This window comes from Canis lupus, chromosome 6 (genome assembly GCF_003254725.2).
Source record: "Canis lupus dingo isolate Sandy chromosome 6, ASM325472v2, whole genome shotgun sequence".
Lineage (NCBI taxonomy): Eukaryota > Metazoa > Chordata > Mammalia > Carnivora > Canidae > Canis > Canis lupus.
Window position 1 is genome coordinate 55722491 of NC_064248.1, and position 21017 is coordinate 55743507.

General features: G+C 35.2%; 2 protein-coding genes across 4 annotated transcripts in view; one reads left to right on the plus strand and one right to left on the minus strand.

Moving 5' to 3' along the window:
- Positions 1–31: 31 nt before the first annotated feature.
- TMED5 (transmembrane p24 trafficking protein 5) lies at positions 32–17018 on the plus strand. 2 transcript variants are annotated; one of them, XM_025417629.3, is made up of 6 exons: positions 32–589; positions 6246–6343; positions 10902–11085; positions 13171–13217; positions 13916–13923; positions 14071–14132. In XM_025417629.3, the coding sequence occupies exons 1-6, from the start codon at positions 401–403 to the stop codon at positions 14130–14132; spliced, it is 588 nt and encodes a 195-aa protein (XP_025273414.1). In that variant the 5' UTR covers positions 32–400. The 2 variants fall into 2 exon arrangements, with proteins under 2 accessions (XP_025273414.1, XP_025273413.1); XM_025417628.3 differs by lacking the exons at positions 13171–13217; positions 13916–13923 and having other exon boundaries at positions 84–589; positions 14071–17018.
- MTF2 (metal response element binding transcription factor 2) overlaps positions 14802–21017 on the minus strand; it is a 78030-nt gene continuing 71814 nt past the window's right edge. Inside the window, exons 18-20 of one of the 2 annotated variants that reach the window (XR_007411483.1) lie at positions 19898–19932; positions 19280–19362; positions 14802–17213 (exon numbers count right to left, since the gene is read on the minus strand). Coding sequence is in view for 1 of the 2 variants with exons in the window: in XM_049111670.1 (XP_048967627.1) it covers positions 19913–19932 (20 nt within the window). In the remaining variant the exon portion in view is untranslated. Of the gene's footprint in view, positions 19933–21017 lie in introns of both variants that reach the window. The other variant, XM_049111670.1, reaches the window with a different exon arrangement.

The following is a 21017-nucleotide window of genomic DNA, read 5'->3' on the forward strand; positions in this document are numbered from 1 at the left end:
CCTGTCGGGGATCGTGGTCTGCGAGCGCGTCCAGGCCCGCTCGCCCGGAACTACATTTCCCATAATTACCTCTCAGACGTGCGTTGGTGTGAGGGAAGCCCTGGGAACCGGCCTCCCGCGGGTGAGGCGGGGCGCGCGCACGCGGGGCCTGAGGGGGCCGAGACCGAGGAGGGTGCGGAAAAGGACTGCTGGCCCCGCCCCTCGGTCCCTACCCTGCGGAGGCCGGCGTTTCCCGCTCGGAGGGATTCCGTGCCGCCGTCGCGGCCGCCGCGCGGGGTTTCTTCAGGCTCCAGGTTTCCCTGCCAACCACGAGGAGTCGAGCGGGGGGAGGAAAAGCGGCGCCTGGGTGAACCCCCCACACCTCCCGCGTCGCTTCCAGCCCGAGATCGCCCCGGAAGGGATGGGCGACAACACCTGGCTGCCCTGCCCGGTGCTCCTCCTGGCCGGTCTGCTCCCAGCGCTGCTGCCGGGGACGGCCAGCTTCACGCCCTCCTTGGACAGCGACTTCACGTTCACCCTTCCGGCCGGCCAGAAGGAGTGCTTCTACCAGCCCATGCCCCCGAAGGCCTCGCTGGAGATCGAGTACCAAGTAAGTGCGGACGGCGAGCCGGCCTCCTTTCTTTATCCCAGCTACCCTGGGTCTCCGCCTCTCACCCGCTTGGAAACTTCTTGGGGACCGCCCGGGGGGTGGAGAGGCGACGGCCGCCCGGGTAGCCGGCGGCTCCGCGCAGGCGCGCGAGGCTCGGCCCGCCTGGGCCCGGGGACCGACAAGTTAGGCGGGACCTGGAACGGACTACCCGCCCTCTCCCCTCTCCTCCGGTCGGAAAGAGGCCAGCGCTGGCGATCTCGGTGCTTTTTCCCCTTTGTTCCACAATTCGCGCATCGCCTTGCTGACCAGCACATGTCCCAGTACTGGGAATTTCGCAATACAGGACTGGTAAACACGTTCTCCTTCATCATTGGAGGAGATGATGACACTTGTTTTGTTACCCCTATCACGCTCGCCCAATTCCGGTGTTATAAATCTTCACGGTCATTGCTTCGCTTAAGGATCTCTGAATTGTGAACTTGTGACCAAATTCCATTTTGGAATATTTTTAAAGGGGCTCTTGAAGGTATTTGATGTATACCAATACATTGCCTTCTCAGTTATCGATTTGGTTTTCAATCAAAGCAATATTTAATTGTATATTAAAACTTTATAACCTTTCATTCATCCTTGTAAGCATTTCTCCCATATCATTGTTTGAGTATCTTCACAATATTATGTAAGGATGTGCCCTAATTTTATGTAGTCATTGTGGTAGAGGGTAGTAATTTCTAAGAAGAAATCTTGTTAGTTCCACACAGCTAATTCTGAGGTTTCTGGGTAGTACTGGAAAAAAAAGAAAAAAAAAAAAAAAGATTCGTTGGTGTGGTTCACCTTTTAATTTTTTCACAAATTAATTTATAATCAGATGGTAATTTTTTTAAGTTGATGTAAAGGATTTTTTCAACATTTACTGTCGCGTATAGAGCAAAGTAAAAAAGTTGTGTAGAATTTTCATCGCAAGGAACTTTAGAATTATATTTAAGGTAAGCAATAGAGAGGGCAGTATCTAAAGTGACAGTGAGCAAAACTGAGGCTAGAACGCAACATTTCTTGATCTCCAATGTAGTTCAAAAGTTGTTACCATGCACCAGTAATGGGGTTGGGGAGTATGGATAAGATGACCAGCTAGGACAGGGACAAAAAAAAGTCCCTGTTTTCAAGGGTCTTATTATTTAAGGGATACTGGCCAATAGCTAATTTCAATAAAGTATGGTTAAGTGCTGTTAGAGGAGAGCCACTTCTCTGGTGTTTCAGAACAGGATTCCTGGAGAAAATAAATTTGAATCTGGAAAGATGCTTAAGTGAGACAAGAATGCAAGGAAGGAGGGGCATTTCAGGAAAAGGAAAAAAAAAGAATAGTTCTAAAAATCCAAGTGTGTTTTGTTGGTGGGCAGTATGTGGACACAAGTGCTGAATTTTTATTAGACCTGAAAACGGATGAAGCCTAGGGTGAGAGTAGAAGTAAAAGGGATTGGAAAGGTCAGGAGGCTGGATCGGGGATCATGAATCTTAAACCTTTGTGTGCCATACTGAGTGGCTGCTTTGCCCTTGTTCTGTACAAGGGCCACTGAAGATATAAGCAGCATGGAACAGTCAGAAATGTCTTTCAGGTAGATCACTGAATACAGTGTGGAAAATGGATTTAAGGAGGGCAAAATTAGAGGCAAGGAAACCCAACTGGGGGTTAGTGAAATAATCCAGGTAAGAAAACTATTTTATTTGAAAATTCCTTAGTACTTACCCAGGTATTAAGGAGGAAATGTATATTAACTACTGATCTCTTAAATGATTATGATATGAGACCTCTAGAGATAAAATGCTTAGGTTGAAATCCTGTCACTACCTATGTGATTGAACAAGTTACTTAATCTCTCACTTGTAAAATAGAGATAATAGTAATTACCTCATAGAGTTGACTTGAAAAAAATGACACTAGTAAATATGTAGTGAATGTTAGTTTTTCTACATTTACACTTCTAGAATTAATATAGCTTGCCTGGTTTGGCTTTATATTCTGCATCTTTAGTCAATCTTTTTTTTAATTATTTTATTTTTATTTTTAATTTTTAAAATTTATTTATGATAGTCACACAGAGAGAGAGAGAGGCAAAGACATAGGCAGAGGGAGAAGCAGGCTCCATGCACCGGGAGCCCGACGCGGGATTCGATCCCGGGTCTCCAGAATCGCGCCCTGGACCAAAGGCAGGCGTCAAACCCCTGCGCCACTCAGGGATCCCTCAATCTTTTTTTTTTTTTTTTTAAGATTTTATTTATTTATTCATGAGAGAGACAGAGACAGAGACACAGGCAGAGGGAGAAGCAGGCTCCATGCAGGGAGCCCGACATGGGACCCAGATCTCCAGGATCACATCACACCCTGGGCCAAAGGCAGCGCTAAACCGCTGAGCCACCCAGGCCACCCATCTTTAGTCCATCTTAAAGGGAGTGTTCCCCCCCACAAAGCATTCCTTCTAAACGACTTAATTGTTTTGATTGAGGAGAGAAGTAAAATGATTTAATGTCTGGTCCTAGATAATATTGAGGGGTTTGTAAGGTAAGAGATAATCCTCAACTTTTTGTTTGCATTTTTCAACTCCATGATTAATTTTCCAGTAACAACAAGCTTACTGCTTTTTGTCATTTTTTAAATGTCAGGGAACAGACACTCCAGACACTGCCCTTGGATTACTGTGACATATTGAAAATTTTTAACCGTTTCTTACTTTTCAGGTTTAAGAGGACACTTTTATTAAAATAATTGACCTGCCTCACATTTCATTAAGTTTTTGAAAACTTTAAGTGTCAATCAGCATATCTTATGAGTAAACTAGATCATTCAATTAACTTTTTAAAATCATTGTTGAGTGCTTAATTTGTGGGAGCACTATGCTAAGTGTTATGGATATAATGGTGAGTAAAAATACAGTCCTTGTTCTCATACAGTCTAGTATGGTGGAAGACAGTGATCAAATTGTTACACAAATAAATGTAACATTGTAACTCTAATAAGTGCTATGAAGGTAGGCATATACAACTATGAGAAGATTTAACAGGAGGACTTAATTTTCATCTTCTTGAGAGAAGACATTCCAGAAGTAGAGTTCAGATCTATATAAAAATCAGTCTTATTAGGCATAAGGGGGTGATTAGAACAAGGTGATTGGTAAAAAGAATACCATGTGCCAAGGCACTGAGGAAGAAGACAGAAGAAACCCTTTGAGGAACTGAAAGACTGTTACAACAATAGTACAGAACCTGAGAGTGGCTGGCACTTGTCATCCTCAGGGAAATCATCAGGAAGTTTAGTTTCTGATTATGGTGTTTTTTTAAATAAATATTTTCTATTTTAAAATTGTTTTGTATATTCTTAAGTTATCTTCTGTGTTCATCCCAGAACACAGATAAATGATAAAAATAACATTTTTAACAACTTCTTTATACATGACAGCCACTACCAATTATATCTTTTAATTTCTGTTTTCCTGAAACATTTGTTTGGTTTTGTTAGATCTCTTATTTTCTGATTTAATGGGTATCTTTTTTTCGGGTTTTTAGAGGATAATTTTGAGTAATTCTATTAAAATGCTTTGAGTCCTTGGACATCTGAAAATGGCTTTACTTTTTGCTTTTACTTTGGTAAATACAATTTTTTATTTTACTTGAGATCATTGAAGACATGACTCCATTATGGTTTTTTGCATCTAGTGTTTTAAGAATTCTGACTCCAATCCCAATTATTTATTTTCTTTTTTTTTTTTTTTTTTTTAAGATTTATTCATGAGAGACAGAGAGAGAACAAAGACAGGCTGAGGGAGAAGCAGGCTCCATGCAGGAAGCCCGATGTGGGACTCGATCCCAGGACCCCGGGATCACGACCTGAGCCAAAGGCAGATGCTCAACCACTGAGCCACCCAGGCATCCCATTCAATCCCAATTCTTATTTTATAGTTCTCTATTATCATTGGAAGTTTCTAGGTTGTTCTTTTTAAATCCTTTGGGAAAGTCAGTAGGATTTTTATCTTTATTCATTTATCCTGCTTCACATCTATTAGCCCATTCCAGTCTAAAGACTTTTTTTCTCTTTTGAAACAAGAATTTTTGTCCCTTATTTGATGATTTCCTATCTTTGTTTCTCTTGGTTCTCTTTGAAATGCTTGTTAGCTATTTGAAATGTTTAGCTTTGTCCTTCACAAAGGGTCTTACCGCTGTTCTCATACTTTTCATGTACTTTTTCAACTTGTTCTGAGAATTCCCTGGTTCCTTCTAGTTCGCTGATTTTTAGTCTCTACCCATATTCATTTTGCTGTCATTACATTTATTAAGGCTTTATCTTGGCAACACATTTTTTATGTTTTTAACTTATTTTTCATATCAGCAACCTCATTTTTTATGAATTATACATTTTTGAATTTCTCTGAGGATGTACAAGGAAACATTTTTCAGTCTGTTTATATTAACTATTTTTTCAGAATTTGATCCTCTCAATAAAACCAATAGCATGAAAAAGAGGGTATTGATTTCAACAAATGTACTTCTCTAGTCTGTTTCAGTGAGGATTTTGAGATTGATAGCTATTGGTAGCCAGATACATCCTTTGCTCAGCCATTGGTGCCTAGAATATCTTCCAGAAATTCCTCACTCTTCATGCCTGTTAACAGTCTTCCTAGATTTCCAGTGTTATGGATTATTTGTATCATTATGTATTTTCTTCTTTTTATTGGGATTTGAAGAGAATTATGTATATTTACCTAGCTATTTGAAACTACTTCTGTTGATAAGTAGAGCACAGCAATAGGTAATTTTTTATATCATTCCATTAAAACCACCAAGAAAAATAAAATGGAGTGTTAAATAAGAAAAAGAGTAGTTATCAGAGGAAAATTGCTGAGTTCAAATTTTGAGTGCCATTCATCGACTGTATTACCTTGAGAAAAGTATTTCTCTGTCTTCATTTTTTTGTTTTTTTCTGTTTATTCTGTTGATTTTTCTGTTTATTTTACTGAGAACAGTAATAAGACCTACCTCTTAGAGTTGTTGTGAGGAAATTAACCCACACAAAGCACTTTAAACAATGTGTGGGACATAATGTAATTGTTAGCTATCATCATTATTTTGGGATTGTAAAGGAACAGATTGTGTTCCCTGGCCAGTAAGCAAATAGTCTACTTGGAATATTCAGTTGATATGGCTGAGTAATAGGTGAATGCACTGAAGAAGTCAACTGGAGTCAAATCATGGAAGTTGTGAGTTCCAGGTTAAGAACTAGCTAATTATTTTACTGAAGAGGAAACAAACTCAGAAAAGTTACATAGCATGCTCTAAATTGCCTAAGTAAAAAGGTCTACTATTTGAACTCCCATCTGTGTTTCTTCCACCCTACAGGACTTCTCAGTGAAGGCACCATTTTAGGAAGATTATTTCAAAAATATTTATAAGGCCTAAATTTAGGTGATAGCAACAAGAATTGAATTGGATTGGATGATCCAATTCATGAAATGGAATGGAATTGGATGATCTTTTTGCTCCTTTCTAGCTCTTACATGCATCTTTACCTCTCTAGGTTTGGAAAAAAAATCTTTTCATCATATGATCTACTTTATATATTTTTTAGTTTCAGAATTTGTAATGTGTTCTCTTTTGTGCTTTTCTATAGGTTTTAGATGGAGCAGGATTAGATATTGACTTCCATCTTGCCTCTCCAGAGGGAAGAACCTTAGTTTTTGAACAAAGAAAATCAGATGGAGTTCACACGTAAGTGATCTTTAAGTTGAGTTCCTGGGGGGGCGGGGGGGGGGATGGGTCATACCAAGGGGTTATCTGCAAGGTAGGGAAATTTAGCACACTTGATGCAAACATCAGTATTAAATGATTCCATATGAACATTTTAAACAGTCCTCAATAGTAGTCTATCATAATCTAAAGTGTTTTCCATTAATTTTTTTCTCTTTTTTTTAGGCATTTTGTATTGATACTAAATTTTTTCTTTGCTTTGGTTAAATAAGATGAGTATGCCCTAGATGTTGCATTCAGTCTATTGTGACATTTAAACCTGTCTGACTAGCACAACCTTTCCATTTTAAGGTATATATACCTGTTCCAGGTATGTATCCTATAGTTTCTTGAGCTGCTGGCTATCTCATCTTTGCTATTTACTTTCTTAAAAAAAACAAGCACAGTACATCTTTGTGCATATGTGTGGTGTGTGTATGTAAAAGTTTTTTTTTTTTTTCAAATCAGACCTCATTCTTTTTAGATTATTAGAAGATGTGATAGTAAAAGATCTGACCATAGGAAACCAGAAAGAAAATAACTTGTTATAAGTTTAGAGTTTGACAACAGCTCTCTTAATCTCATTTCTCTTTTTTCATATCTCAGTGGTGTGTTTCCCTGTTCATTCTATTATTTTACTATAGCACTTTGTTTACTCATGTTATTGCATTAAAACTCAACTGTGAGTTTACAGGAAGAAGACAAACAAATACGGTCTAATATTTGCCATAAACTAGGCTTTGCATTTTATATGCTTCTAAATTAATCATTCCAGCCCACTGTGAGAGATTCTTTGATTCGCCAATTCCCATTTTACAGACAAAGAGGCTCAGAGAAGTTAAATAAGTCTGCAGGGATACACATTAAGAGGAGGAAGCAGGATGGATCAGAATTCTTGCTTTTTACCATACAATGCTTAGAACATCTCTGGCACATAGCACTATGTAAGTACTAGTTATTATAGTTACTGGTTTTTGTTAACCAGCATACTTGGCATGTAATTGATAGTAAATGCTAAATAAATGTATGAATGAATGAGAGGAAAAATAATACTCTTTTCAAAGTGTTTTATTTTTATTTTTTATTTAACTTAAAACTTTTTGTTTTTTAATTTTTAATGGCTCTTTTAAGTTTTTATTTAAAAATTTTTAAATTTCTTATTCATTTTTTTATTAAAGTGCTTTTTAAAATGGCATTTTACCTGTGCAGAACTCAGAAAAAATATTTGTATAAACTATTAATAAAATAGAGAAACAGTAATTTAAAAAGTTAGTTTATATACTTGGAGCTATATTTCTTCTTTGATAGTTACATGAACAGAAACTAAAAATGTAGCTTTTCTTCAAATTTCAGAATATTGAAAATCTGTAGAATTTCTGTCATTTTTTTTCTCCAATTTTCTCCTTTCCTTTAGAGATAATTTAAGATTAACTGTTAAGGAGAAAATATCTTATTGCTTTCTTGCATGGAATTACCTCTCATTAAACCAGTGGGAGAAAAAAAATGAGTTTATAAGAGTTCACATTTATTGAATTCTTTTGATGTGCCAGGCTACTGTTCTAAGCACTTTGTATTTATTAAATTTTTTTATTATTCACCACAGCCCTATGAGGTACATGGTATTATCATTTTATCAATAAAGAAATTGAGGCATAGAGCACTAAAATAAGTTAACAAAAGTTACACAGCTAGCAAACAGCAAAGCCAGGATTTAAAATCAGGCTGTCCAGTTCACTCTTAATCACTGCACCAAATTTACAAGTCTACTTTCTAAAAAATCAGATTTAAACAAAATTTTATCTTGAACTATATTAACTTTTTAAAGGCAACTAAAATATCTGTTATTTCGGTGTTATGGCACCGAAGTAGTTTTTTTTCTTAAATCCTTAAAACAAATAGTGTCCTTCCAGAAGGCAGGGTTAGTAAAAATGTCTCCAAACAACTGTAAACAGCTTAAGTGATACCTTTGGCTGGCACTTCCAGAAATGAGAAGTCTGTTTGTGTGTGTGTGTTTCTATACAACTGAATTAGTATCACCATAACTCACACCATAACTTACCCTTTCTGGACTATTTCTTTTCTTTTTGTTTAAGATTTTATTTATTCATTTGAGAGAGTGTGTGTGTGTGTGCACTAGTAGAGGGGAGAGGCCGAGGGAGAGGGAGAAGCAGACTCGCCATGGAGCAGAGAGCTCTACTTTGGGCTCAGTCCCAGGACCTGGAGATCATGACCTGAGCTGAAGGCAGAAGTTTAACCGTCTGCGCCACCCAGATGCCCCCTCTCTGGACTACTTATGCTCTTTATTCTACTTGAAAGGAAAATTAACTCTGTGCCATTTTTATTTGGATAGTATTTTATATCATTTGTACTAATAAAGTTCCTTTCTACTAAAAGCAGTCAACATATATTTAGAAAGAGATTAGTATAGAAATGACTATGTTAATAAAACATCTTTTTTCATACACATGCTGAAGCTCATACACGAGTCAGTGCTTTTCAAACTTTTCATTTTTTACTTTTGTCCTCATGCAACCTTTCCAGACTTTTCTGCCTTAGCATCACCCCATGAAATTTTAAAACCAGTTTTTGTACCGTATGTGTATCTGTACTTCACGTATAAAAAGAATAGATACAAAGCTTCCCCTTTTAATCCAATGCAGGGTTAAGAATGGCTAAATAAAGTTGAGTTAAATAAAATTAAGACTAAACAAGGGATCCCTGGGTGGCGCAGCGGTTTAGCGCCTGTCTTTGGCCCAGGGCGCGATCCTGGAGACCTGGGATCGAATCCCACGTCGGGCTCCCGGTGCATGGAGCCTGCTTCTCCCTCTGCCTGTGTCTCTGCCTCTCTCTCTCTCTCTCTCTCTGTGACTATCATAAATAAATTAAAAAAAAAAAATTAAGACTAAACAAAATTAAGGGGCACCTGGGTGGCTCAAAGCATCTGCTTTTGGCTCAAGTTATGATCCCGGGGTCCTGGGATGGAGCCCCACGTCTGCCACTGGCTCAGCGAAGAATCTGCTTCTCCCTCTCCTCTCTCTCTCAGCTTCTACCCCTGCTCATGTTCTCTCTCTCTGTATCTGTCTAAAATGAATCAATAAAATCTTAAAAAAAAAAAAAAAGAAAATTAAGAGTTAAATTTAAAAGTGATTAACATTGAACTTTATATAATAATAGTTATAACATTTTTTTTCCTTTTAAAATTGTTCCACATTGTATTCGCCAGTATATTCTTCATGCTTCTTCCAAAGGTTAAATACATCTGCAAGACAAAGGTTGGTCATGACTGAGGAGATTGCAAGGAATGCAGACAGGCTCTGAGCAGTATTATAGAAAAGAAAGATCAATTAACATGAGAGTCAGAAAACCAAGCTTCATCTATGCCTATGACAGACTGTGTGATCATAGGCAAGTATTTTAATTTATGTGAACCTTATACTTACCTCGAAAAGGTCAATTATACCTACTTCCAAATATGATGGTAAGGATTAAAGGAACTAGAATATATGAAAGCAGTGTGTAAATTATGAAGGGGTATATAAGTCTTGGCTATTTTTTATTTATAGGATATTAAGATCCAATTAAATTGCTGAGCATTTCTTTCTTATTCTTTAAGTTGGAAATAAGGGTAAAAAAGAAGCAAAGATTGGCTTAAAAAGATCACATGTTGTAGTCACAAGGCTATAGAAAATAATATAAGCCACCTCGGTTTAAGCAGTCCAGTGTATTGGAGATAAAACTTCAAAATCATTTAGAGCAACCTTTTATGAACAGTCACAACAAAAACTAAAACCTGATTAGAACCTTTTTTGTAGTCAGCAGTAAATGCCATTAGCCTATGCAGTACTTTGCTTGTTAAAGTTGCCACAAATAAATTAGGAAACCACTTTGCCAAATTAACTGTGCCCAGGCCAATTATCTTGAATGTGAAACTAATGAGACCAAGATATAAGTTTAACTTAGATGTGAATGGCATTTATTCAGTAAAAGTAATGCCAGGAGAGTAAAGCTCTATTTGTTTTAGCAACTGATCCCTAACCTTTGTAAACTATGTTATGAAGATGTTCTTAATCAGTAGGAGGCCTGGAAGAAAGCATTTAGAACAATCTATCACTGCTTTAAAAAAAAAAAAAGTCATTTTAGAGAGTAAACTCAAAGGGATGTTTGTGGTCATATTTGCCTATGAATTGAACTCATGATAAATTAGTGTTAATAATGTATAAATATTAAAGGTCATTGTGAGGTATCATGTACCTATGTTTTTTTAATGTTTTTAATCCTATCCTTTTCCAAAGATTAGGTCAAGATCTTTTGCCATAATTTCCTGAGTAAATGCCAAGCACATCTAAGTTGCAACTACTTATCTATTTATATATATATTTCCAGGTTGCCTCTTTCCCAAGAAATAATCTTTCAATACTAAGGAAGTCTTTATATCAGCAAAATGTTCAGTCACTAAAAACCATGTTATTTCTTCTCTTACAGTTTTTCCTTTGATCCCAAAGAGAAGTACAGATAAAGACATACACTTTTTTTAATGCAGGGTAGAGACTGAAGATGGTGACTACATGTTCTGCTTTGATAATACATTCAGCACCATTTCTGAGAAGGTGATTTTCTTTGAATTAATCCTGGATAATATGGGAGAACAGGAGCAAGAGCAAGAGGACTGGAAGAAATATATTACTGGCACAGACATGTTGGACATGAAACTGGAAGACATTCTGGTCAGTATGGTCTTTTAATAAATAAAAATTATCCAGAGATATGACTGTGTGACAGGCACTGAAATAAGCATTTTCTCTGCATTATCTCATGTAATCTTTACTTAACTCTGTGAGGATTATTTATTTCCATTTTTCCAATGACAGTTTTGGCTTGGGGAGATTAATGTAATAATCTATAGCATGCTTGCACATAGAAAAAAAGTGAGCAGTTAACACTTAAGATGATGTATAGGCATTTTTCCCACAGCATAGTTTTTATAACATGAAATTGGATATTACATGACTAATTTGGGAACACTGTTTACTCAGACCAGACCTAGCAGTTATCAGAAACTATGACTACATTCAGGAGTAAAAACTTTTAGAATATGGCTTGTTTGAATTGCTTTATACTTTATCATTAACGTGCATAATGAAATGTGCATGTGTAAGAACTTATTTGCTTATAATAATACTGGTGAGTGGGGAAAAGGTCATTACCCTTCAGCCACAGGTAGATGTAATCAAATGATAGAATTTACTGAGTGGTATTTGTAAATAGCATTTATAGCTGTATTATAGAAATTCCTGCAGAAGAAATAATATGGTCATTGCAAATTAAAATTGTAATCTCTAATACTCTTATAACCTGAACTTTTCTAAAATAACGTATTTTGATCACTTGAGGTTTATTCAGTGTCTAGGGATGCTCAGTGGTTGAGTGTCTGCCTTTGGCTCAGAGCATGATCCCGTGGTCCCGGAATGGAGTCCTGCATCGGGCTCCCTCCATGGAGCCTGCTTCTCCCTCTGCTTCTCTCTCTCTGTCTCTCACATGAATAAATAAATAAAATCTTAAAAAATAAAAAATAAAAAAATTAAATAAACAGTGTATAGCACAATAAATGTTAGTTTTCTTACCTTTTCCACTGGTATTACTATACAAAACTGAAAGGATTAAGTTTGATTAGTATGAATTTTTACATGACAGTTTTTAATCTCACCATAATTTCCAATGTATATATCTTGTAAATTTCAGTCATATTAACTTATTCTTCCGTTTTAAATTTATTTTGCCAGCAAAACACTAGTACTTATAAATTCTCAAGAGATTTAATTCATTTACATGGTTAAAAAAATTAGCCAGATTTAAATATGGCTTGAATATTTGGAGTCCTTTTTAAAGAAAATGTTTTTCAAGAGCTTTATTTCCTTCTTTTATTTTACTTATTTATTCATGAAACACATAGGCAAAGGGAGAAGCAGGTCCCTGTGGGGAGCCCAATGCGGGACTTGATCCCAGGACTCCGGGATCACAACCTAAGCCAAAGGCAGCTCAAACGCTAAGCCACTCAGGTATCCCTGAAGAGCTTCATTTCCCCAAAATTTTGTATCATAACAGCAAACTTTTATAAATAATTTTGTATTTGACTGTCATTGCTGTAATATTGAAAAGAACTATGCATGATCTTTTTATTTGGGAACCTGAATTCCTTATTTTTCTAGAAAATATTTGCATTTACTAGGTTACAGTTGCTTTACAAATAAGTCCAAATAACAAATATTACACTTTGTAGTTTTGTAGGTTTAGCAGGACAGTCTGAAATTTTGAGTATAGTTTTTGCTTAAATAAGGATTTTAAGTAAGAAAATCCAGGAAAATCTGTTTCTAGTATTTTCTTGTTTTTGCCATAAATACAGTTGACCCCAGAACAATGTGTGATTGAACTCTGCAGGTCTACTTATACACAGATTTTTTTCAGTAAATGTAGTACAGTACTGTAGATGTATTTTCTCTTCCTTATGATTTTCTTAGTAACATTCTCATTTCTCTAGCTTACTTTATTATAGGAATACAATATATAATACATATAACACAAAATGTGTGTTGGTTGTTTATGAAAGGCTTCTGGTCAACAGTAAACTATTAGTAAAGTTTTTCAGGAATCAACGGTTTTACATGGATTTTTAACCATGCAGGGCATTAGCACCTCTAACCCCCGCGTTGTTCAAGGGTCAACTGTACTTTGACATTATTTTAAGTCTCAACTTAATTTTAACTTATATTCTTATAGCCTTTTTATAGTTTTCAAATCACTTCTCTCTCCAGGACCTTACTATAAAAATAGATTTCTCAGAAGATGTACAAGTTAGAGTGTTTTATAAATATAATCTTTGAACATTTTCATATTAAAAATAGATTATACTTTTGGATATATAATATGCATATCAGAAATTGGAATATTTTCTAATTTCACTATTATTTTCTGACATAAAAAAGTTAGCTGTTTTGTTATACACTAAATTGGACAAGAGTGATAATATTCAAAGAAAATAAACACAATGCATTATATATAAAGATAAATACCTAGAAGCTGTTATCAGGGTTTATCTGGTTTTTTTTTTTTTTTTTTTTTTTGGTTTATCTGGTTTTTTAAAACTTTTTATTTTTATTTTTATTTTTTTAAGATTTTATTTATTTATTCATGAGAGACACAGAGAAAGGCAGAGACACAGGCAGAGGGAGAAGCAGGCTCCATTGAGGGAGCTCGATGCGGGACTCAATCCCGGGACTCCAGGATCACACCCTGGGCCAGAGACAGGCGCTAAACCGCTGAGCCACCCAGGGATCCCCTTTTTAAAACTTTTTAAAGTCTTTTTCTTATGGTTGTGAGGGCTAAGAAAGATAATATATATATAAAATTCCTGACAGTATGCCACTGAAATATATTTTCACATTATTTTCAATTTACATTAGCTTTGCTCCTGTTAAAGTTAACTATTTGCAACTGTCAAGTAACTATTTGTAAACAATTTAAATATATCAGGAGAACTATTACATAAACCTACAGAAGATTTTTAGGTAATCCAAGTAGTTCTTGTCCCTTAATTAAAATTGTGTTTGAATATAAAACTAATATGAATGTCCGGGTACTGTGAGTCACATGTTTAAATTAACTTAAAATTACTGAGCATTCTTTTATAGTAAAATTATTTTATTTATCTCCAGGAATCCATCAACAGTATCAAGGCCAGACTAAGCAAAAGTGGCCATATCCAGACTCTGCTTAGAGCATTTGAAGCCCGTGATCGAAACATACAAGAAAGCAACTTTGATAGAGTCAACTTCTGGTCTATGGTTAACTTAGTGGTAATGGTGGTGGTGTCAGCCATTCAAGTTTATATGCTAAAGAGTCTATTTGAAGATAAGAGGAAAAGTAGAACTTAAAACTTTAAAGTACTTAACATTAAAAAAAAAAGAGAGAGAGACAGAAAAATGCAATACACTGTTATAATCAAGACCAATAGTCTTTTCTAAAAATGTTTTCAGGCATTACCACAGTGTGAAACAAGTATAATTTTAAGGTGAAAGGAGTCTTCGCTTTCGTCTGTGCAAGTAATCTTATTGCTTCAGTTGTACTTAAGTGTATAACAGAAATATTTTGCAGAACATAGGTATAATTGAATGAAACCATATTAATCAGCATTTTCATAAGTTTGAAAAAATTTTCCAGCTGTCATAGGTGATTTAAATAAATGAACTTTGGTCCTAAATGCAACACCAATAATGTTTTTAAAAGATTCTCTTACCTAGAAGTTTCTTTGTAAAGGTGGCAATTATAAATTTATTGTATAATTTTTCAATATATTAAGTTCCAAATCCTCTGGAAATTACTTAATCATGGATTGGATATATCTTCAGAAGACAAAAACTCAACTTTTCTTTTCTTTTTACATATGTATCTCTCCTGTTATGTAAATAGAAGCATAGCTGTGAAAAACAGATTTGTGAGATTTCTATAACCAAATATATTTCAATTTAAAATATTAGCAAAAAGTATTGTGTACTTAGCTTAGATTCCCCAAAGGCCAACATTTTGATAATTCTTAAAAATGCTTAATTGTTACTATAATTCAACAGATTTTCTCTTTGAAATTAAATAGCTAAAGGTTGTTCAGGTTCCATAAGGACACATTTTGTCTAGTCCTTAAGTAAGACGTAGAATTTTGAAATTAAATGTGAGGGAAAATAATTTTATTTTTATATTACTATCAGCAGTGTTATGTTAGTTTTAACATCATTACTGACTTGGATGATACATTACCAGCAGTTGTGAAGAAAATATTGCTTAAAAATCTGGGCTTTACATAAATAAGTATCTCCTTTTCTGAGTTCTCAAAATCAACAAGAACAAAAAACTAACAAAAGCAATAAAAAAGAATTAAGGTAAACCTGAGAATATCTGATCAAAATTAAGTTTACTTAATAAACTCTAAGTATCTGGAATCTGATTGATTCATAATAATGACCCAATCCTAATATCATGAGACTAAATTCTAGATAATTGAAGAAACTGTACTTGGCTAGGATTTTATTTTTTATAGTTTTATTCTGTTTTGAATTGTCTTTTATTAAGTATTCAGGTACATTTTATAAAACAAACTCTACTGTAAGGTTTAGCACTGGGTACATACTTTACAATTGTTATTATAACTGATTAAATGACCTTTCTAATCACTTTATTTATTGACATTCAAGTAAGTATTGAAAACCCACAGAATCCCAAATATAAAGTCAATATGTGAATAAACCTGTGTAAAGTCTGTGCCATCCTTGCTTATTGCAGTCTGTGGAGTATTATTCAAATACTAGTAATTTAGCTACATCAGGAATTAAATAAAATTTTAGGTTATACACATTTGTAATATTGTTTAAGACAAATATGATTTAGAAACAATTTAAAAATTTGAGCATAGTACATTAGTACTGCTGGAATTCTTAATAAGCAATGATATTGAGAGAATGGTTTCATTTATTAATTTACAGTCAGAGTGGCACAAAAAGAGATTTCCCTCCTCCTTATGCCCTTGGGAAAACAAAGGTTAGATATCCCTACTCTGAAGCTCTTTAAAACTGACCTGAATGCCATATATAACTGATTACCTTAACTGGCCAAGAAAATGTTTAATTAAGTGTCCAGGAGTGCCTATAATATATGCATTCATTATAAGGACCAATAATCGCCTATGAAGAGACCTTCCCCCACCTCCTCCTGTTAAACTAATCATGAGAAGCAAACTTACCATACTAGAATAAAACAGTACAAATATAAACTACTGCATCTTTTCTAAAAAACTGTGATTAAGAATTCTACCTCTGGCTGGTTACTGTACTGTACTGATTCCTTACCAATGAATTCATTACTTTATCTACAGATGATTTATGCCACTGATTTTAAACTTGTGATTCAGTAATGTCTTACCTTATAATGGCCTTATATGGAAAACAAAGAATTTAGGAATATTGAGGACAATTTTATTTTTCTAGGAACAAAATGAAGAGTGGGAATGCGAAGAATGTTACTTGTATTAAGCAAAAAAAGCATAATTAGTGAGCAAAGAACTAAATTCTTTAATATTTCTAAAGATATTAATCTGCTTCATGGCTTTTTAAATGCCAGTATTCAATTTTGAAAGTAAAATTATGCTAAAATTAATCTACTTACCACTTAATGGCTGATTTTGTCTTTGGTTTTTAGTTACATAAACTCTTAAAATACAGTATTTAAAGCCTAGGATTTTACTAATTTGCATTTGGGTTGTTAATGATGTCTATTCTTTGATGTGAATGTTAAGGTAAAGAAGGTAAATAACGGTTGAAAACAGCATGGAAATAAATTACAAACTGAAATGTAATTTTATGTTACGTATGTTTATCCTTCGTAAGCATTGCTATTATGTCTTAAAATTAACAAAAATCGAATACATAGAATTGTAAGCATCCCCAAATAATTCTTTATCTTAAATTTCTTTAAAAAATGACTCAGCATGTAATAACTTTTCATTTTAAATATCACATCAGTGTTGCTCAAATTGCTTTAGAGTTCTGAATGGCCATATTAAATGAGCAATGAATACTGTTCTGAATATATATAATAAAAATCACAATCAAAGAAAGTCTTGTTAATCTACCAGTCATTGTAAATGCTGTCTAATCTTTAAAACCTTCATTGATCTTATCTTAGCCATGTGTGCTTTTGCTTCCGTTTGAAAACCCATAGTTCTCTGCGCTTATTGTCTATCATTTTACCTTGCATTGGAGTTCTCTTTACATGTGTTCTTATTCATCTGTTGTCCAAACATGCATTTTAACTATACAGTGGTTCAAAATGTAGAGGGGAAAAAAAATGAGGCAAAGATTACTTCTGAAAATTGGAATGCTCAATAAGCCCCTAAAGAGCTTGTTCCACTCCTCTAACCCCACCCCAGAAATTGTTTAGTCTGTAACATGGCTCTAGAATCTTAATTTTTAACCAATGCAACTTGGGATTCTGGTGTTATCTTGGGTGATACTGGAAAATCAAATTCCTTTGAGCCCATTTATCTGTAGAAATATTTTAGATAGTATCTTAACACTTGGTTAAAATCACATATGAGAGAGTCCTGTGCTTGGTGGAGGTTGTTACTGGTCAGTTCCTTCATACCATCCAGACAAGACACTCTCCTCCCACAAGCTGTTAGAATTCCTTACGCACCTTTCTGCTTCTGCATTCCCATCACTTTCAGGTGTCTGGGTTTCTGGAATGTTTGTGTCATCAGAAGCTAGAGCTATGTTACATGTAATGTCTGTCTGGGAAAAAGGTACACCATAAAGAATCCAGACCTAACATGATATTACATGAAAGAGAGCACGTTGAGGTGGGACTCTGGATCCCTGTATCTGAAAGAAAAAGGCGAGAAAATGCCAAGCAGGGAAAAATTTGGAGGTCTTCAATGTCCATGAGTCAACAGCAGAATGATAAAAGAGAATCTGTTATCCAACATGAACTCCCTTCTATATAAAGAAACTACTCCTGAATCCTGGAAGTTGTCAAGTGCAATAATTATCAGATATCAAAGAGTTTATTTCTATATTGGATATCAAGTGGGAGGAGGGACTAATAAACCTAACCTTTCTACCCTTACTTCAATTCTAAAAAAACTAGTAATACTATTTGTAGGAGAAAGCTTTAAGGCCACAGTTAAAAAGACACAGTTAAGAGTTCCATTTTGCTGAATTCTTGCCTGTTATTCAAAACCAAATTGGAAACAAAAAACCACAAAACCATTGACAATCACTCCAAAGAAAATGACACACTTAGGTATAACTCTAACAAAACATGTCCAAGATCTGTATGCTGAAAATTAGAAAAAGTTGGTAAGATTAAAGACCCAAATAAGTGGAGAAATGTACCATGTGCCATGGATTGGAAGGTCAATTCTTTCTAAATCTATAAACTTAACATAATTCCAATCAAAATCCAGCAAGGTTTCTTTTTAAGATTTATTTTAAAGAGAGAAAGTGCTGGGGCAGAGAGAGAGGAAGATAATCTCAAGCAGACTCTCCACTGAGCACAGAGGCCCCTGTAGTGCTCGATCTCACAACTCTGAGATTTTGCCCTGAGTCAAAATCAAGAGTCAGACGCTTAACTGACTCATCTACCCAGGCAACCCAGCAAGATTTTTTTTGCAGACAGAGACAAGCTTACTCTAAAATGTATATGGAAAGGCAAAAGACTAAGAACAGGACAAAAGGATGGACAATTTTTAAAAAGAATAAAGTCTACAGTAATCAACACTATGTGATACTGGTAGAGGGACAGATATATAATGGAACAGGGATTCCAGAAATACACCAAAGAAGACCGTATGGTTTTTGACAAAGGTGCAAAAGCAATACAGAAAAGACAGTATTTTAAATAGTCTATAGCAATTGGAATAAACAGGTAAAAACATGAACTTAAATTAAGAAAACTGCAAAGGTTTTCAAAAAAATTTAAAAATCTTTAGTACCATTAGATAGGGCTAGACAAAATTTTCACACCTGACAGTAAATACATGACCCATAAAAGGAAAAACTGATAAACCAGAACTCATTAGAAGTAAAAACTTTTGGGGATCCCTGGGTGGCTCAGCGGTTTGGCGCCTGCCTTTGGCCCAGGGCGCGATCCTGGAGTCCCGGGATCAAGTCAGGCTCCTGGAATGGAGCCTGCTTCTCCCTCCTCCTGTGTCTCTGCCTCTCTCTCTCTCTCTCTCTCTCTCTCTCTCTATATATATATATATATATATATATATCTTTAAAAAAAAAAAAAAAGTAAAAACTTTTGCACCAGCAAAGACCCTGTTACAGGGTTAGAAAAAGTAAGCTATAGAAAATAAAATATATGCAAACTACTTACCTGAAAAAGGACCAGATTATACAGTTGACTCTGTGCAGTTGAAACTCGTGTTGTTCAGGGGTCAAGTACATAAATTCTCAAAGCTCAAAACAAGAAAACCAAATCAGTTATAAAAGGGGCAAAAACCATAAAAAACATGTAGATGCCTAATAATCATATGAAAATATATTCAACAAAATGATGTTTCATTAGCTATTAGGAAAATTCAAGTTAAAACCATAATGAAGGTTTACTCCTAGTGACTCAGCAGTTGAGCATCTGCCTTTGGCTCAGGGTGTGATCTCAGAGTCCCAGGGTCGAGTCCCACATCGGGCTCCCTGCATGGAGCCTGCTTCTCCCTCTGCCTATGTCTGTGCCTCTCCCTTTCTCTGTCTCTCATGAATAAATAAATAAAATCTTTTTTTAAAAAATGAAGTATCACTACCCAAATGGCTAATATAAACATCACTAACAGCTGAAACTACTGTAACATTTTCTGTCTTCTAAATTTTTAGAAAGTTACCTGATGCTGACAAGGATGCTAGAAAAATTAGATCACTACATTATTGGTGGGATAAAAAAATGGTAGTCACTGGAAAATATTTTAGCAATTTCTTATAAAATTGAACATGCACTTACCATGCAACCCAGCATTTATACTCTTGGACACATCCCTGAGAAATAAAAATGTGCACATAAAAAGCTGTACACAAGTTACATATAGCAACTTCATATTTAACAGCCTCAAACTAGAAATAACCCACATGCCCTTCAAAGAGTGAAAAACTGGTTAGGGGCACCTAGGTGGCTCAGCTGGTTAAATATCCGATTCGGCTCAGGTCATGATCTCAGGGATACGAAATGGAGCCCCAAGCCAGGCTCACAAGCTGGGCATGGAGTCTGCTTAATATTCTTTGCCCCACTCCACCCACCCCCCCCAAAAAAAAACAAATAGTGAATAGTTAAACTTTGGAACATCCATACCCTGGAATACTATGCAGCAATAAAAAGAAACACTTTGGATACATGTAATATTTGGATGGACTTCAAGGGAAATGTTGGGAGGGGGATCTTAAAAGGTTACAAACCGTAAGATTCCTTTTATGTAATATTCTTAAAATAACAAAATTAGATAGAAAACAGATTAGTGGTTGCCAGGTGTTAGGAATGAAGGGAACAAAGGGAATGTAGCTATAAAGACAGCCTTCTGATGAAACAATTCTGTATCTTGATTGTGGTAGTTGCACAAACCTATGTATGATAAAATTACATGAACTATATTAACACACAAATGAATGTGTAAAATTGGTGAAATCTGAATAAACTCTGGATTGTACCAGCATCAACTTTCTAGATTTCATATTGTACTATATGCAAGATGTTACCACTGAAGGAAATGGAAGAGTGTACAGGGACTCCTTGTGGGTATTTTGCAACTTGTGAATATATATTCCAAAATAAAAATTTTAAACAAAACGGCACAGATTAACATTATACCTGAAACAGACATTATTAGAATATTGGTATATATGTACATACTCTGAGTGAAGCCAGAACAAGTGATATAATTTAATTATTTTTAAATAAAATTAAAATATTCTCAGTTAAAAACAGATTGTCAGTTTAGGTATTACCTCAATCCTTAAGATTTATTAGTAGAAAGGGGAAACACGATATATTTCAGGGAGCTTAAGAATTGAACTTGATTGTTTTTACATGAAAAATGAAAGTCAAACTTTTTCTTTTGGAATTCTATATT

Coding starts and splice junctions, on each gene's coding strand:
- TMED5 (XM_025417628.3), top strand. CDS start 401: ATGGGCGACAACACCTGGCTGCCCTGCCCGGTGCTCCTCCTGGCCGGT. Junction 590..6,245: donor CGCTGGAGATCGAGTACCAA/GTAAGTGCGGAC, acceptor GCTTTTCTATAG/GTTTTAGATGGAGCAGGATT. Junction 6,344..10,901: donor AAATCAGATGGAGTTCACAC/GTAAGTGATCTT, acceptor TTTTTAATGCAG/GGTAGAGACTGAAGATGGTG.